Raw genomic sequence first — 19522 nt, 5'->3', positions numbered from 1 at the left:
ATATCTCATCATATAGAAAAAATTCCTAGGCTATGCTTAAATGCTAGTTTGTAAACAGAATGGATTTTAGGGATACTGATCTTATTCTCGATGCAAATGACCTTCAAAATGCAGTGTGACTGGCTGCCTATTCAGAAAAAGTACAGGGGCAGATCTCAGAAGAATCTTGAAAAAGCAGCATGCCCTCAAAGAATTTAAACATGCCTTTCCTCTGTACCATTACATAGTACTGTCTTTGCCTCCAAAACTCCTTTTATGGTTTTCCCCCTCCCCAAAAAGAATACAAATGAGATACAACTGCAACCCAAACCCCCAAATATGTCTTATTCTAGAATTTATGAGATACGTATAGATTATTGAACTGTTATCATATAGATATATATTCAGATCATATATGATATACATATAGGTTATAAAAGTATTAATTTTTTATATATCATACTTTTTCAAAAAAATAATTAAGTCCTTATTCTCAAAAGGGTACTGTTGAATACTATGGGGGGAATAAAATTGAATTTTAGTATACTGGGATTTTACAAACTAACCACATAGAAATACATGCAAAGAAGAGCAAAGTAGTCAGCAGACATCTGCAGTTTCATTAGCCGTATATATGCAACAATAAACGAGGTCTTACCTGCTGTCTCTCTCGGGTATTTCTTTGATGGCTATTCGGACCTGATTGCTAAGGTCTCTTCCAGCATAAACTATTCCATAAGTACCTTTCCCCAGAACTACCCTGTCACCATTCTCATCATAATCATATTCATACTGCAAGCAGAAAAGATAAACAAAGCAGCACAGAAATTGTTATCGCTAACATTTGACATTACAGAGAGCTTTAACAAGTTATGTACTATACTGAGTTAGTACAGCACAGAGCAGCTGCTGCAGCACAGCTGTAGTACAGGTTACCCACCAGCCTGGCGCGTTATACAACTTGTAAAATTTCCATGTTACTTGCTTTACAAAACAATCTTCCCCAACCAACTTCAAAATGCATTCACCAAACAAGGAACACAGCATTAAAACAAAATCAATGGAACAGTGCTGTCAAAAGAACACATTCAGGTATCATCTCTAAGAACTGCTGACAGAGTCTTCAGAATACATAGATGTATGGAACATAACCTATAATTTTGAAACCAATGGTTTAATCAATAGATAAAAGTGATATTATAGTCGGTGGACACTGTTTTAAGACCCTAAACTCTCATTTGAGCTTAGTCACAGCAAAATTAATTTCTGACATATTCCCCTCATGAGCTTTTCCAAAAGGCAAAAAAAAAAAAAAAAAAGCTCATCTTCTCCAAGGATGATTAAATATATGAAGTAGTGGGTTTCCACTGCTGCTGTTGCCAGGTGAATAAGTCACTGCTGGTTCACCGACTTCAATAAAGCTTCACTAATTTACACCAAATCATGGTCTTGTCCCATATAGTGATCTTATCACATAGCTCTCCTACTACAGAGGTCAGTGAAAAATCCTGTTGATGAATGATGCTGCAGAAAAGTACATCCCAGACACTAAATAAAATCAATTTTTTATGGAAGTTGAGTTAAGCAGCACACCTCTGATTCAAATCAGGGAACTGATAAAGGATATTGAAAAAAACACTTTTGCAAAGAGTTAAGAAAGGAATTGGACAGTTTCATAGCCTCAGATGTTAGTCAGGAATACACAGACCTCCCCCACAGTATGTTTCCAAATCCAAGAGGATGTCCCATATGGGAAAACTGCAAGGTATTCTCTGTGGCTTCATATGAACTCTCTATGAAAAGAAAAAAACCAACCAGCCAACAAATCTTTTTACAACAACCGTAACTATTGACATTTTTGTCATGACCACTTTTTCTGCTTCACTCAATAGTAAGACTCTCTCATATAGAATGCAGCCTCGAAATCTATTTCTCTGAAGTGTCCTCCCAACTCGTATGACAGCTCTGGCATCGCAATGTCTATGTGTCACTGACTTGCCCCCCCGCTTCACCTCAGCAAAGATGGCAAGTTTCATGCCGCTGTATGGAGTGTGCTAAAGAAAAAACGTCTGTCGTTTATCCTAACAGCATATTCGCGTATTCTGCTCAGTGGAACTAAACTTGCATTAGCACAGCTTTAGTACAGTTTCGTTTTCCATGTTTCAGCACTTCATAGCTCATAACATAATCTTGTTATATGATAGGCATAACTGACCCAAAACGCCGTATGTAAAACTTTTCAGGTTCTTTGGTAGGAGCATATCCAGCTTTCACAGCTATCACATAGATAAAGCTGTGCAGAAAAAAGACAGCAGTCACATTGCAGAATTTAAGATTGACAGCAACCCTATCCGCAACAGACTGGCCCTAAGCCAACTCTATCTTTAGTGTGCAGAAACCTACGTTCTCTAGTCTGGATCCCAGGATACATGAAAATTGTTGAGATTTATAGTTCAGTGCTAGTTAGTAGACAGTTTAATACTCTTGTATATACTTGATGCCACTTAACATTTGCCTCCTCTCTTTCCAACAGCTACAAAGATTGAATAAATTACTGCTGGTTGCCAAAAGTCTGGCTACGTGATCCACTGGATGTGCAATTCAACCGTTAGGTATGAATAAACAAGTGTTCATAGCTGACCTTCTCCATGAACGTGGTAGGGCAGATTCTGATCTAGCATATCCTATTTGGGGTACAGCAGGTAGTCTTAAAGTGATAGGGACTCATTAAATATTAAAATCCAGAAGTGAATACCCTAAGGTAGAAAGGATGGCCGCACTCACTCTTCTTTCAAATCCTTGTTAGCTGTAGAGCCAAACTGTAATTGCCTTCAAATAATACCACAATCCAAAATACACAACACCCTGGGACAACATTCTTGTAAGAATTCTGACTGAAATCAGATTTTCTTCCCTCAGACTGTGCTCAAGGTTATTTCTTCCTCTTCCCTATATATAAACAGGTGTTTAATTACTGGTAAGAACTTCTGCTTTCTCTGTGCTTGTTAAGCCTATCAAGACCATACAAAGCTTCACTGTCCATGTTGTCTCTTCTTAAATGCAAGATCTCAGGCTGCAGGGAGATGTTAAGCATCTTAGCTCATTTATAACCTAAATAAATTAATCCTCCCCTTCTGCACCTTGATTTCTGTTTCAATGTACTAACCTAAGACAGTAAGTACAAGGTGATAATTGTGAAAACTTCAAGATATATAGAATGATATAACTTAGATTCAAAATTAATTTCTGTAGTCATTTCTCCATAAGTCACTGATTCATGCAGGATTGTTTCCTGCTGTGCATTCCCAAGTGATTTTCCCAGTTCAGTTTCTAAAAGGCTCAAGCTACAGCAAGTGCACTTCCTCTGAAAGATTAATAGTTGGACAGATTGTGGGGTTTGGAGATTGTCTTGCTATTAGCTATGTACATAGGTATGTAATATAGAATCTGCAGCTATAGATAATACCCTATCTTTGCCAAGGCAGAGCCCTGACACTGTGTTGACACCACAGATGTATGTGTTAAGCTGGGCTTAATAGCTGCATATCTCATTCTTTTCACTTGAGGAGAGAATTCTGTGAACGCTATGCACAAGCTTCAGTGCAAAACCTCATCTTCCTCGATATATGCAATAACATTCAACAGTAAAATAGACGGTCTGCTTTCTTAATCCTCTTCTGAAGCCTCAGGTACTACAAAAGGTTCATTATGATAAAGAGCTGCTCTGAAATGTAAGCCTAAGAGAACTGCTGGAATGACACATAATCAGAAAGATAGCCAGCTCAAACAAACGGTAGCAGGGTTTTTACACTTATTAAACAGATTGACTGAATTTGCTTGACCACAAATAAAAGTTATGGCTTTTCAGATTTCAAAACAAATAAACAGAAACACAGGATATGTACTTAGTACTACAAATCTGGATATTTGCTATGCGTCCATTTATGAAGACATGGATTCGCCTACCCTGACCTGAGCCTACATAAAATATGAATAACTCTTTCCAAGTTTTCTTTTTTTCTCCCCTCTGTACTGACTATAAAGAAAGCCTACAGCTACAGGTTCCTAAAATGGGTATTTCAGTGATAAATAAAAAGCATAATTGATTAATCTGTTCTGAATATCCACAAATCTCTGTGACAGAAAAAGCCTGTCAAATGAAATAATCTGGAGTAGTAATAATATCAGGTACCAGCTACAAAAACTGAAGTACCTTTGCTAAATGGCTTTTTCCTAGAATGTGTTTAATATCTTACCTTTTCTATCCACTTAATCCAGCTGATATCAGATGAGTCTCATCAACAGATTGTTTGCAACATAAATATAAGAACAGTAACAACCTTCATTAGGGATTCATACAGTTTTCAATAATAAGAGGCTCACTTAATCAAAAATGCATTTTTTCTAGTGAATACAAGTCTTGTGTACAAACAGTTTTGTAAGAGTTGAAATTTCATGTACAGTTAAGGAGTTTCCTGTCTTTCTAGTATACTGATATGGAAGTGCAGGGAAGACTGAGGACAAGTTTCAGAGATTTTGGATCTTTTATCCTTGACATACCTCCAATGTGTCTCCATCTATTTCTCCTTCTAGTTCCAAAGTACTACCAACTGCATCAGACAAAATTTCTTTCACCAACCCACAGAATCTAAAAAAGCAATAAATAACACAGGATCAAAGAAAAAATATCCTTTTGGAAGGAGATTAAACAGATTCTTTGCAAGGTAGGCTTTGCTTTCAAGCTAATAACCTGACTAGCATGTTCATAGGTTTCTTTCATTACTTTTCTCCATATTTATCCTATTTTAAATGAGGAAGAACACCAAACACACACTGAAAAGCCTACTCATTTATACAATTCTTTTATTTGCTGTAGCAGAACCCAATATTTGCTTGTTATTGTAATTGCATAGTAAAATCTTTGTAGATCCTACTCAAATATTTTTTCTGTACACTGATGGAAAGTACTTAGTATGGTCTTGTCTTTACAAATGTAATTATAGAATAAGCTGAGACATTAAAAAATGAAGTATTGATTTTCAGTGGTTCCATTCAGTAGTGTTAAATTTGCAACATCATATTGAGTAGTTCTCCATCTGTGTAGTGTTAAGAATTCTATTACCTTCAGTTTAATTTCAATGTTCTTATGGACTTTGATTGCAACTATGATTACTCAGTATTTCTAAAAACCAGATTTTGTGGTTTCTAGACAGGCATCCAGAAAGCTAAGAATATAAATGTAATAACATGTTTTGAAGAACAGCTTTAACTAGTTTCATCTAGTTCTCTGGGATGAAGATTCTTAAGTACAAGACCATTTTTTCCTGTAGTTCCCTGCCTAAGCCACTCACTTTTCCCCAAATTCTACAACAAATAGTTAACAATTATTATAAAATATTCATATTTCTTTCACTAATAGACACACCTCTCTGGAACAGACTCCTGTAGTACACTGAATAATGCATAAAAATATGACTATGTTTCATAACTCACAAATTGCAATGCCAAATCAAAGCTGAGCAGGTAACATTACTTTTAGTGTTTCCTATCTTTTATGTAATGCATGCTGCAGAGCTAACAATTTTCTTTAACCTGAGTTTATTCCATGCAATACATAAATAATAATTATTGCAAGAAAAATAAATGTACCATCAAACCCCAAATATTAAGTGCATTAACAAATCACTCCTACTTCATTCAGAAGGTTTATATGCCAAAAATCTAGGAAGAATTTGGTTTGTAAAGATTTAGGTCTGAAATTCAGTTAGCGTACTTACTGTTCAGAGACAACTTATCATCAGGAAATGTTTGAATACAGGTGCAAACAGTAACAGGTATCTGTGACACAATATAAGCTAGAAACTTCTATTAAATTCTGTTGCTCTTACTTAAATCAAACTGAACAGATACATAAGGGAACCATATCCAATATTGTACCTTACATGACATGGCCAAGACACAGAAAAAGAAGATAATAGTTATAAATTAGAATAAGCTACTCAAGCCTTTTCTCAGACCTAATCACCTGCAGGTAAACCGATCAGAACCAGCCAACAAGTGTAACGGGATAGTGCTCTCATCACCTTAAATATCAGTGAGTTTAGCTCTTTGCTACTTCATCAAGAAAAAGAAGTGAAGAAATAAATAATTTCTCAAGCAAAAATGTCAGCTTTCAACCCTTACTAAATCATTTTTATTTATGACATAGATCTAACATGCAATACCCACACAAACTGAACTCACCTACTACATTGGCTTTCTGTAGAAAAGTAGATTTGAAAGTCATCAGAGTTGTGATGAACATAAAGAAAACAACATCGTTCATCAAACTTGGAAATGCTGTAAAATTCACATTAAGAAAATATTATTTTGGATGTAACTATTAGAAGAAATAGAACAAGGAGGAGTTAATTTTTTTTTAAATTATGAGCACTTGGCAAACATCTTTTTCAGTTAACTACCTCAGAGAGACAGAACACAATTATATGCATTTTCCTTACAACTAGAAGCTTTGAGTTTATTTATATATTCTATTATCCATTTCCAATTTGATAAATTAGTATTTTAACAAAGTAGCCTAATAATTTATCTGAAGTATTTTGAGGTTTGTTTGTTGTTTGCCTCCCTTTCCATTTTTACGCAGTTCCATGAGTTTTCTTGGTATTTGATGATACCTCAATGGAAAGCGAATTGCTTTGACACTAATCTAGCCATCAGGAAAGCCTTTCTTTTAAGCTTGACAACTATTTGTGGTTTTTATAATTCCATCACTCCTACGGTAAAACTGAACTGCAAAACACCTACAGTGTAGCAGATCCTTCACAGTATATAGTTTTTATGGTCTTAAGACAGATAAAGAAGTTTTGGCATAACCAATATTTATTCCAAACTGCAGCAATAATTGCAACAATTCTGACGAAGTGATCATTTATTACACATTGTGTCTTGCCAGCGTCATATATATCCCATCTAAATGCACTGAACTGAAAAGTGAAGAGGCCATAAGACATAGTATCAATATGAAAGTGAATTTAGGAATTAATATCTTATTCCAAACAATTGCACTTCACTGTTATTCTACATAAATGCCAAGTTGTTATGTTCGTTAAGGTATTCTCGTAATTTTTGTCCATTAAAATAATAAAATTGATTAGATTCTTACCTGATCTATTTAGTCAAACACAGATTTTGCTTAGCCTCTGTTGAGCCAATTAGTTAAAATACATGACAGTAGACTACAGTAAAGTTGCAGAATGTTACAAGACCAACTTGCTGTAGCATCATTAAGGGCTACATGAACAGATGTTCCAAAAAATTAGAATTTTTCCAGAAGATTTTTTTCAGAGCTATGTGAAAATACACTATGCCATTTTGTAGCTTCATTCTGGTATAGCTGATATGAGAACTAAGAGACAAAGCAAGATGATTCTTTCAAGGGCAAATACAGGATAGACAAGATAGTATCTGAGTAACAATACCATACCATAAATAGTGTAACGTATATGATATATAAGATGAACTGGTTAGCATAAATACAGTTTAAGGGTTTTGATAGAGTATAAGTTAACTGAGACCACTAATTTATTTTTTTAAAACTAAAGCAATTTCAACAGCATAGCAATTGTGTAAGTTGCCACATACAAAGCAAACATCTAATTCCATTAAGTTTAAAAAGACTGCCTCTTTGAGCTTTGTAATCCCCAGCAGTGATTAAGAATCAAAGCAAATTAATTGCTTGCTTCCATTTCATTAAGTTATCTTTCTCAAAGATTAATTTCTGTGGAACGTGTTGACTGAAAGTAATTAATAACGTTTCACAAACATTACGCTGAGTTATGCTCAGTCAGCTCCACAGACTTCAGTAATGACAACTGCACATCCACTTACATTGCATTGGAGCAGTAGAATAAAATATCACATTGAATTCAATTAAACCAAAACCTGCTTTTTTTAGAAGAGAATACTGAAGTTATGATAGAATCTATGTCCAAATCCACAATTGTAGGCTTTCATAGCAATCACTGCTCACCTTATTCAGAGAAATAGTTTTTCACTGAGCTTATTTGCTTAAGTAGATTATAGTTATCTATAGATAAGTTCATAAAAGACAAACTTGGGACCTAAAACTTAGGTGTTTAGGGTCAAAATCACAGCCCAGAAGCCCTCTGCTTTGAGAACTATAGAACTCATTACATATCTGAATTTATGCTTGTACTTGAATCAGAGTTTTTCAAGCCCTTAAGCTTATACACTTACACAAATAGCCCAAGCCAACAGCCATTTACATCTCTAGAAAAGGCCACATCCACCAGCATAGTGACTCACAAACTCGCAGAGAAAGCAAAAGCCCACCTCATGTTCCCTGTTCTTATGGCTCCTCTGGTTCCTAGCTACAGTCTGCATAAGCAGACAGAGAGCAAGAATGCCATAGACACACTGCCAGGCTGAACAGATAGGTTTAATTTTGATTTCTCTCCTGGTGCTCTGCCTCTGACCTTCCTGGCAGCAAAGTAGCCCAGCTGGAGATATATAAGCTAGCTTCTAGATGTTGTCATGTATTTTGCATATACCATATGTGATTCTTTTCTATCCTTTCACTTCTCAGAACAACCGTGATCTTTCTATGCAATATTCTGATCTTCTTTTGTACTAATATTTGGACCCATTTATTTGTGACTAGCATTTCCATTAATCTAGGCATCAGAAAATGGAACTACTTTAACTATTTAGAGGCTAGTCCTTGAGTAACTCCACTAGCTATCTCTTTCCAGCTCAAGAATTCTTTCCTTAGCGCAAATTATGTCCATGCCTGTAATAATCCAGGTTTAGCTGGTAGGTTTTTAGACATATCAAAAGAATTTCTGAATTCCAAACAAAAAAATAGATACCATAGTTTCCTTCTCTTAAAGAAAAACAGACAAACCATTCTTTCACTTACAGAAGGAAGCAAGAAGAGCTAAGGGCTCTTCTGCCTTCCTTGTTTTTAAATACAGAGATGGCAGTAACTTCACTGAAAATTTTAGAAAAATATATAAAAAGCAAGTATGCAATTGAAAACAGGGAAGTCTCCCAGAGTAGACACATGTCCACACACCTCTCTCAGATGAGTAGTCTTATGAGAAACACACAGCACTGCCCATGCATGGAAAGGCATACTCTTCTGTGTTGACATTTCGAGGCAGGTTGAACAAGCTTTTATAATAGGCAATGCAACGCAGAGATTTAGGGTAGAATCCAGATTTCCCACTTAAGGGAAATATAAAACATAAATCATATAAAAAAAACATTTAAATGTTTTCTGACATACCAACCTTATTCCCCTAATGGAAGAAGCTGTAAAATTCCATTCGTGAATCTGTTTCTGTAGAGAACAAAGAGCTACAATCAACCACAGCTCAACCTTGACTTACTATTGGAAACAAAGTTACAGCATGGTGAGCAAAATAAAATTTTTCCAACATGTCTCTTTTCCCTTCTTTCTTTCTTACCCCCAAATTTCAAATAAGATTGATGTATAGGTAAAGAAAGGCCATACTCTGTTGTTTTATTCACCGAGGAAAAAATAATATAAATGGTGCACAGTGGAAGTAAAGGCTCTAACATGCTTCTTTTCCATGCTTTGCCTTTCTAAAATTTTAATCTATTCTCCACCTACTCTGTTCTGATGTTAAGAAGGGGTGCTGAAATAATTTCAGTTTCACTTTGACTTGAAATCTGGAATGTATTTCTCACTTTTAAGAGATTACACTGTCCATAACTGTACCTACTCCTTTCCTAATCTCCTTGGATTATCCAGTAATCCAAGACAACGAATTTTTTATCTCTTGATGCTTATTTGTCACAGGCTGCCATTTTTTCTTGTTTCTAGTCTTATAATTGTAAGACTTTAAAATTTCTAAAACATTAAACACAATGCTAGGCTTTATCTTTGCTTTTTATCTAGCTTTGAGCTGCACCTTAATAAAAATTATGCGACTTTAATGAGAAATATAACGAGCAGACCAAAGAACCCAAGCGCTTCTAAGACACATGGTCAAGATAATTGAAATCTTAACTAGAGGTCACTTGAGTTCTAATTGTAGTCCCTCCTTTTACTTTCTCTGTAAAAAGTCAACTCCCATATGTGCACAAAAAAGATATTGAGGCTTGTGCTTCACAGAAATGTAACAATATTTGAATTATTGTAAAGTGCTCCAAAACCTACACGCAAAAAAAGTGACTTTAAGTACAACGAATCAGAACACATGAAACATATCTGCTGGTAGTTTTACCATTTCAGTGGGACAGGCATGCCACAGAGACAGAGATCTCTCATCTGCTTCATTGTTGATTGAAACATATGCAGGCTGGTAGACTTTAGTTGGTTCTATCACCAAAACCTGAAAAGAGAGTATTTTTCCTTAATAAACCAGCAGCTAATACGTGACAGTATCTTCACATGCTCTGCTATAGACAATGGCTAATCTCAAAGTAAGGCCTAAAAAATTTCCAGGTGAAGAGAGAAGGGCAAGACAAGGCAGGAAGAGGCTGTGTTCCTATGTGCAACAAAACAGTATTATCACAATTTGTTGTAGGACAGTTAAAAGTATTTCTTAGGATGCTTTTAGGGTAGTGGGTTAAATGGTGGGGTTTTTTTATGAAGTAAAGATTAGCAGAATACAGGGTTTGAGTTCATGCAATGAAATAACAGGCAGTTAGGTATGTAAATATTGTGTTTAGAGTCTTCCAATGCTTGTTATAGCCTATCCAGAAACAGAAGACATGTAACACTTGTTTGGTCATAGTATCTTACTGGAAATCTCAGTCCATTAGTTGTTTCTTTTGTTGCCTCAAAAATTATATCTAGCCAGAAAGTCAATCTTTCTTGTCTAGGAGAATGTTCTACGGTGAGTTTCTTGAAACGCTGAATTAGCATCAGATTCTGAACTAATGATTTCAAGTACCTAGAATGTATTGAATCAGTGAGTTAACAGAGAGAAAAGAAAATTTGACCAGATTCTAACTTAACTGACTTATACATCCAAAAAATTAACTGCAAAATTAAACGTACTTTAAAAGCTACCATAATGGAAACAATTGTGTTGATCTTTACACTTTTCTGGAAATAATAGCAAGTTCAGTCAAAACTTTAAGTCATAAGATCACATGGATGTTCATGAACAGTATCTTTTTGCAAAAAGGTAGTTACATGAGTTGTTACATGGTGATTAGACAGGACATTATGAGCTAGAAGATGGAGGAGGGAAGCAGCAGCTACCCAAACCCTGAAAAGAGTTTTCACAATCTTTACACAACTGTTTCACAATGAATCACCACTAATTTCCAATTTCTTTCTTTTAAAACATGTGTTTCAATGGGATATAAAACTAACGATGGATAACTTAATTTTTTACACACACATCCTTTCTTCCCAAAATAAAAGAACAGAGTATAAAGTCAGTTACAAACAATCTAAGATGGAAAAATCCAGTCAAGATATTCAAGTGACTACAAGATTTTTTTTACAATTTGTGTATTTCCTTACAGTTGGGTACTTGAGTTACAGCCTTCTATCACTTACCACACTGGAGGTTTCAGCTTAAAAAGTTTCTCTGCTGCTTGTACTGCTTTACCAGCATCATTAGCCAGCATGCTCACACTGAAGAACTGTCCCACATCCCAGTAATTGTTCATTTTTTCTAGGCTTCCTTTTCTTCCCAATAAACTGTTTAATCGCACACCTGTAAAATTTCAATAAAGCATATTTTCCTATCAGTAAAACACTAATGAGATTTTTTTACTGCTAAGTCTATCAGAAGAAAACTAATAGGACTTGATTAAGCATTAGCGATAAAGTGGAGCAAGTTTTCCCCAGAAAAAAAAAACATTACCCAGCACAGAGGCTGGGTCTGCAAATAACATCCCCTATACAGTTCAGACAGCCAAACCTCCTACCAAACATGGTGTTGAAAAACCTCTTGTGCTATCGGTCTCGGCTGTTTGATTCCTGATTCTCAGTGTAAGCATCACTGTATCCTCAAGATCTGCACCTACTGCAAGGGATCAATGGCTAGAGGCTTACACAAGTCTACCCTGGAGTATGATTTAAAGCCACTCCTGTCTTCTTCCCTTTTGAGGTTCAAGTATATGTTTCAGACAGGATGTGATTCCAAATATACTTTTCACCTATTACCTTTCTAGGAAGAACTGTAAATCTGTTTCTATCATATGATTTCTTTATAGGTATATAGTGGTGCGTCTACATGGAAGATGTGACTCTAGGTAGACAACTAGTTACTGTCCTGGTAGATCCTTCCAGGCAATACTTCCTGTGGATCTCCCAGTTCAGAGACAACACAAACCTTGTGGATCCTTCTCTAGCATCCCTGAGGACAGCTGGGTCACACTCTCACATCGTCCTGTCTTTGACCCCTGTTGGCTATGAAACAAATAATCTCTGTGTTGCAGTAAAGGCAGTTTATGAATGGTGCTGAAGTTGGTCTGTCCTTGTTCCTCTCCCATCTCTGGGACTCTTTAAATGGGCCAAGTTACTAGAAAACTACTCCAAGGCACCAAGGAGAAAAATGGTCCTTCAGGATGCCTGTGTTTTAGACTGCCATCCAGGACCCGTCACTAAACAGCCTGAAACCCCTTTCTGTCTGTGCAACCCTTCAAGAAAAGCATCTTGTTTTCTTCATCGGGAGATAGGCAGAAAACTCATCTGTGGCACTGTGTGTGGATATTTACCTATTTTTCTCAGTTCCATTGAGCTTTCAAACTGTTGTCCTGCAACAAGTAGCAAAACTGCAAGGTTAATTCCAGAATACAGAGTTGACTGAAGTTCAAATCCTTTGCGATACCTGCGGAGAAGAGCCAAGAGCTCACATCTCACCGCACAGAAGAACTGAAATACTGCAAAGATTCGGTAGGTGTTTTAAGCTATTAATTTACTGTAAAGACTATATGGATAGTCAGTACCAATGGCAGTCTTTGCAAAGGGCACTTGAAAGAAAGTAGCGTTTTGCCTTATGATGAGAATGAAAAACTTCTGCTTAGTTTTATGTCCTGACGACTTGTGTAATTTTATGAAAATAAAACAAACTGGTTACTGCAAAACTTTTAAATGCAACAGAACCTAATTTGATTATAATATTTGCACGAGAGAAGCAATGAAAGCATTAGTCTCCAGTGCAAGCTTTACAAAATGTCTCCAAGTCCTTTGTTTCAATGCTTCATGTTCATTAAAGTTAATGAGACACGGCTGACAAAGGCTGAATGCACACCACTAGCTGGTGCAGGATGAAGACATCCACCCGTGGCTATGTTCACTACTACCCATACATGTTGCACTTAACCATGTTGAGGTGATTTGGGGGGAAAAACAGAGAAAGAGACAAGAGTATTTCAGTTACAGTACAAACCTATATTGCTAACATTATTGTACTCAGCAATAGTCTATGTGATTATATAAACACACCTATGTGAACAGTATGTCAGTGAGAGCCTGTGTGCACACGCATGCCTTACTATCTTAAGAAAATTCATAATGTATTTATTATTATCAATATTTTTTATATATACAGTAGGTCATTGCATTTCATGAGGATCCAACATGGAAACCATCCTTGCACAGAGGTCCAACATAAGCCCCATGTTCTCACTTGTACTTAATTTTGGCTTTGAAGCAGACTAGTTGGTTTTTTCTCTACAAAGACATGGATGAATCATCACCCTGCCCCCACCCCAGTAAATAAGTGTATCATTTTATATTCATGACAGTCCATAAAGAGAAGCAAAGAAACACATAACCAAAGATCTGGTGCTCAGTAAACCAATTACTCAAACAGGACCCTGAAAAAAGAGGTAAGTAGAACAACTGATCTAATTCTTAAAGCCCTGCTTTTTGTAACCAGAAGTCTGAAAATGTTTTTAAATAGATATTTTTGGGTTGGTTTTTTTTCCTGTTACCATTCAATGGCATGATCTCGACTATTGGTATCTTTACAGTCAGAATCAAGAAACATATCCTTGTAGATCCTCCCACATAAGCAAAACATATCTGGAGCAGGGTGATCACACGTCTGCAGGACCTGAAGCATAACTTGTAGTGCCTTCTGTCTGTCACCTGCATTATTTCTTCTGAAATCAAATACAGAGAATAAAATAAATGAGTTCAGATCTGAAACAGTAACTGCAAAATGGTGGAGTAACGTTATGCCCCATTTTTCTCACAACCCATCCATCATTACTGTATACAGACTTGACTTTATTTAGACTGATGTACGATTGTTGGTTGACTGATAAAACCCAAATGTATTCTCCTATCATGGGACTCTTCTCCTAGCTCACATAAGAATTAATTTAAGCCCAGAACTCTATGAAAAAAAATCTGCCATCCAACTTGATCTCTCCCTGTATCAGCAGACTCTTCACATCCTGCAATGAGAAACAAGTGCTTGTTTAGTGTTCATTCCTGACAATACTTAACAAAACTTGCCATTTTTAGCATTTGAGCTGACAGATCATTCAGCTATGCCCAAAATCTGTAATACTGAAACCAGAGGATCCAGAACCAATACCAAGCAATACTTACGAAACACAGGTGGAGCCATGTCAATCATATTTTAGCAAAAAAAAAAAAAAATGTTGAAAATGTTGGAGCTCAATATAGGGCCTTTGGACTACAGCAAGAATATAAGGGCAAAACTGAACTGTATTTCTTTCTTAATTAAAATTTTTCAGTTTAGAGAAAAATTTGGAAAACAAACAGCTGCCCTACAGCTCGTTTTGACAAATATTTAACAATCATATCAGTAAGAAATCAGTGATTAAATAACATTTCCAGTCATCATCATTATTATTATTATTAAACGGAATTTTTGGCTGCTTTTATCTGGCTGGTTTTTTAAGTTTAGAATTCACTATTTACTGCAAAAAGTCACTTCAAGCAAACAAAAATGTCTATTTGCAAGAGTAATGCAAACACAGCTTAAAAGTAATAGCCTCTTCAAGACATTTTTTAATCACTGGAGAGATTTAAAATATTTACCAACCCCTTTTCAGATTTTCTGATCCCTACCTAGGTATCCAGGAACAGGTTTACAAGTACTACAATTACTTGTCAGCAATACCAGTATCAGATAATGCTTTCTGGTAAATTCATTATTTGCATGTCCTGAAAGGATTAATATTTACTGTAAAGTGGCTCAGTTCCTTAGAAAATCAGCTGATGCAATAAGACCAATAACAACTCATCTGTAGCAAAATTCATGCTTCTGTGCATGTTAGGTGATGAGAACATCTAATAAGATTAAACAGATTTGTAGCTAGTTGTGCAGGCTTTATCCTACCTTTGATGTCACGGACAGAGTGTAAACTTTCACAGTGAGTACTTTAATATTTTTAAAGCATTTTTTTCTTCAGATTGACTGTTGTTCTGAAATACTGGTCTTCTCTAATGACCACACAAGGAAAAAGTCTCTTTTTTCAGTTTTACAAGAAATAAACAGAAGTTAAAAAGTGTGTGTGTGGGGGGGTGTAAATCCATTGCACAGGTCAGCCTGCTCTAGTCAAATCTGTTCTGAACTAACCAGATTCTCTAGGTAAGAGAACCTAAGTTTCACTGGTGTTAACATGAACACAGAGAACGTTGAGTAAACAGAGTTTAGAATAAAATCAGGTCATAAAATCTAAGTCCAACAGCTCCCAGGTTACGTGTAACATGGTCACAGAAGTCTGCATGTGTTCAAGCTTTTGCTGGAAACACAAGAAATGCACAACTAGTACCTAACTACTTCAACATGAAAAAAAGAAAATAAAAAAAAAAATCACTCCTTCCCAGACAAGACAAACTTTGACTCGACCCTGCTTTGTTGGAAATACATTAAATACTAATGATAAGATAAAGAGGTGTTATGTACTGCTTGAAAAAGCATAACTTTAAAGTAAAAAATCAATGCATAAAGCAAGACCCTGCTCAAAATAGGACACTATGCAGATCATCACTTCTGGACATCAAAGGCCAAACCTGTACACAACAAATACAACAGTAGGAGCATTTCAAAGGACCAAGCTCTAAATAAACAGTGTACTAGAGGACTTAAAATAAAAACAAAAGGCTTTTACCTCTTATAAGATAAAGAAAAAATCATAATTAAAATATATTAAAATAAACAACAACTATACACTAAATCTAACAGGATATTATTAAACAAAAATCAGGTTAAAACTGTTTTTCACAGTAGCAGAATTTGATGCTTATTAGGCAATGCAAACCAAACATCAATTACAATGATCTACAAATTTGGGAACAGTTACCATTTTCTAAGAGAGGGCTAACCAAGAAAAAAAACAACAGAAAAATCACATAATTTAGGTTACAAGCAACTTCTATAAGTCAATATGAAAATATACTGTTGGATAATATGCAGAACTTGTTACGCAGGACCAAGATAGATTTTCATCTTTTATTTCATATCCCACACTTTGTCAGATCTGCATGTCTGACAGCTTATAATTTGTTTCAAGGTGTCTTGGAACAGGTCTGTGGTGTTACCAATGCAGGAAAAGAGATTATCTTAAACTCTTCAAGGCTGTAGCACTGACATTATTTTTCTTACCCAGTATCAAATACATTACCTTCCCCACCCTACCCAGCCCCAATTAAAGCCATAGTAGAGCAAATCACAAAAATGCTGGTTGGAAGGGACTTCTGGAGATCATCTAATAGAATCTCTTTCTCAGTGCAGGATCATCTCCCAACACCAGACCATGGCAACCTTGGCTTTGCCTGAAAAGCTGAATCTATTAAACTTCCAAGGATGGAGATGCCACAGCCTCTCTGAACAGGGAAAGCTCAAGTACTGAGTGTTATGATGTAGAGTCATGAGGACAAAGGCAGAAAATGTTATCTTTCTGGAGTGAATTGGTGCACCAGGTGAGCCTGATTCTGCGAAGAAAATCCCCTGAAGTTTTATAAGCCAGAGCAGAATCCCAGTAGGCTGCGACAGAAAGGACCCTACCAATTCATTTTACTGCTCTTTTGTTACAGGCCAGCTTGCACTGAAACATGTGTTCTTCATGGTGTTACACAAACTAGTCACTTTGGGAATGAAATACAATTTTGAAACAGGCATTTTTCATGGGCACTCTTCCACATACAATCTGCCGGCCTCTCTATATCTGGGTAAGATACATCCTACCTTAAACAAGTCTGCATACACATGCAGTAAAAATAGGAGTTTCATGGTTTGTCTGAGTTTGGGGGGAGTAGTTTTTAAAATCACTAATCACAAACTGAAAATCCTTTCAAAATACAGTTTTACCCTTACAAAATATATTTTAATGGTAAACGAGCTAGGAAAAAAAAAAAAAAAAAGACTACTACAATGTATTTTGAAACGATATTAAAACAAAGAACATGCCTTGGGAAAGCAGTTAATAATACTAATTTTTCCCCACTGATTTCTTTGTTAGCACATTTTAGTTCTCTCCCTACAAACCTTGCCTTGTGAAAACTCACACAGAAACCAAACAAAGAATATCAGTCTAAATTACATGAAGACAATAACTGCAAAAGCTACTGCCAGTGAGGAAAGAGATCTTCAAGTTACTTCAAAATATTAGATGATTTATGAAAATATCCTAGTGCTCAATAAAACACTGCAAAATTCCCCCACAAGCAAAATGCTAGAAATTAAAAGGAAATGGACAGAGAGTAAAAATTAAATTAAACTAAACTAAACACATCATGATGCCTTTTTACAAATACCCAGCACACTAATCTTCAGTACTGTGTACAGTTTTATGCTGTGCTGGAAAAAGAAAACTATTAGGATTAGGGAAGAAAATCAAATGAAGAGAATGATCAATGGGATGAAATGGTCTCTCTACAGAGAAAACTTCAACAAACTAAGCTTTTCAGACAGAAATTACTTTTTTTTTTCCTTGAAAAAAAAATTGTCCTGAAGGACACCTTTACAGCCTCTAATCACTTCCTCTAAATTAGCCTGGATGTTATGTTGCCAGTTTAGTTTTGCCTGATAGTTTGTATCCTCCAGAAACTACTCACTGATTTGCTTGCCAATTTACTAATTTGCTCACTGCAATGTTGCCAAATGATTTATCTGTCTGCTTACTCCACCATGCTTCTTTAATCACAGCAGCAGTCTTCTCACTTCCCTCTCTACACAAGCCTCTTCTATCAGTCTTCCTGTCCTGCCCAACTATCCACTCCTCCTTTGCACCTCCGAATCACTCTGTAGGGCTACAAACCTGCAGAAAATAGCTTAGCACATAATAATATATATATTTTTTTAACATGCGCATATAAATACATATAGTGAACAAGCAGAACTGAGGTATGATCAAGTTACAGTGCAACTTTGTTTTTTTTATCATGGTCTAATTTCCTGCTCTCCAGCCCACCCCTCTGTCATATTTCGTCTTAACCCAGGGATGGAGTCAGACGTTCTTACTCATAATGAGAGGTATTCAGCTGAGACACTTTCCTCTGAAGTCAAGGGGCAAGCTGTAAAATGAAGCAATACCATGTCTTCCATAAAGCACAATACACTTACAACCTTTCTACTACTAAGTTACGACAGGATTTTTTCTGTCTCTCCCCACCCCCACTTCTCCACAGTCTCCCTCTCAGAAAGAAGCTGCTGTTCCATAACGTGACAAATTCAGTCACCGGAACTGTGGCTTGGATTTTGAAGGCCAGAGGTACTCTGTGCTGCTGAGACACATTTCCTTGTTTCCATGGGGAAACAACTACGTCGCTAAGCAGTAAGTCCCGAAGATGCACTCATGCTCTTCCCTCGTGTTGTACTCACAGCATCCTCCACAGCTATTGGTACTTAAAAGACCCAAGACACTCTCAGATTAAAAATTCATAAACTGCTAATGGCACCAGAAACAGTCCCTCCACAAACCAGTCCTGCCCCCATGCACTCCCCACCCCCGCTCCCAGTTATCCAGGCCTCTCCCCCTCCAAAGCACAATAATTTGTTGAAGTTTGCTTCAGTTTGTACAAGTTTTCTCTGAGTTTGTACTCATGGAGCGAGGTTACAAAACCAGCAAACAATTAGCATTTGCAGAAAGCAGATTCTTTACAAACCCATCCTCCTTTTCCCTTCCCAAATTTACTTGACAAACACAAAAATTGCCACCATTGTTTCAGGAAGTCGCTGAGCCACAGGTTGGTGGAAGCAGTGGGAGTATTTAGGGAGATTTATCGCTATGCTTTTTCCTGTCTTCATACTCTTTCCCAGGTATATGGTATCAATCACTGTCAGAGATCACAATCTAGGCTAGAAGGAGCTATGCCTTGAGCCAGTATGCCCATCTGTTTCTCTCTCCTAGCTCTCAAACATCTATTTCTGTGATATATTCATATCACAGCCTCTCACCTGGAATAACACTGCTTTACAGCAAAACGCAGAATTTTTTTTCTCTTTTTGATTTCATGGCTTCTCCCCTTCAAACCCATTCTCTTCTCTGAATCCTTCTCTCCACTGCAGTCATTAAAAGGAATCCTAGTTTCAAATATCCCTAAAAAATT

General features: G+C 36.4%; 1 protein-coding gene across 2 annotated transcripts in view; it reads right to left on the bottom strand.

The window, feature by feature from the left end:
* MAP3K15 (mitogen-activated protein kinase kinase kinase 15) overlaps nucleotides 1–19522 on the bottom strand; it is a 100707-nt gene that overhangs the window by 20035 nt on the left and 61150 nt on the right. For both annotated transcript variants that reach the window (XM_080377611.1, XM_080377612.1), the window contains exons 7-15: nucleotides 13927–14097; nucleotides 12706–12818; nucleotides 11540–11699; nucleotides 10772–10922; nucleotides 10251–10358; nucleotides 9291–9340; nucleotides 6223–6318; nucleotides 4540–4627; nucleotides 638–771 (exon numbers count right to left, since the gene is read on the bottom strand). In XM_080377611.1, coding sequence (XP_080233737.1) covers nucleotides 638–771; nucleotides 4540–4627; nucleotides 6223–6318; nucleotides 9291–9340; nucleotides 10251–10358; nucleotides 10772–10922; nucleotides 11540–11699; nucleotides 12706–12818; nucleotides 13927–14097 — 1071 coding nt within the window. The remainder of the gene's footprint in view (nucleotides 1–637; nucleotides 772–4539; nucleotides 4628–6222; nucleotides 6319–9290; nucleotides 9341–10250; nucleotides 10359–10771; nucleotides 10923–11539; nucleotides 11700–12705; nucleotides 12819–13926; nucleotides 14098–19522) is intronic.

Source organism: Falco punctatus (assembly GCF_963210335.1).
Source record: "Falco punctatus genome assembly, chromosome: 2".
Classification (NCBI taxonomy): Eukaryota; Metazoa; Chordata; class Aves; order Falconiformes; family Falconidae; genus Falco; species Falco punctatus.
The sequence above is the reverse complement of the archived record's forward strand: the minus strand, read 5'-3'. Positions and strand labels throughout refer to the sequence as shown.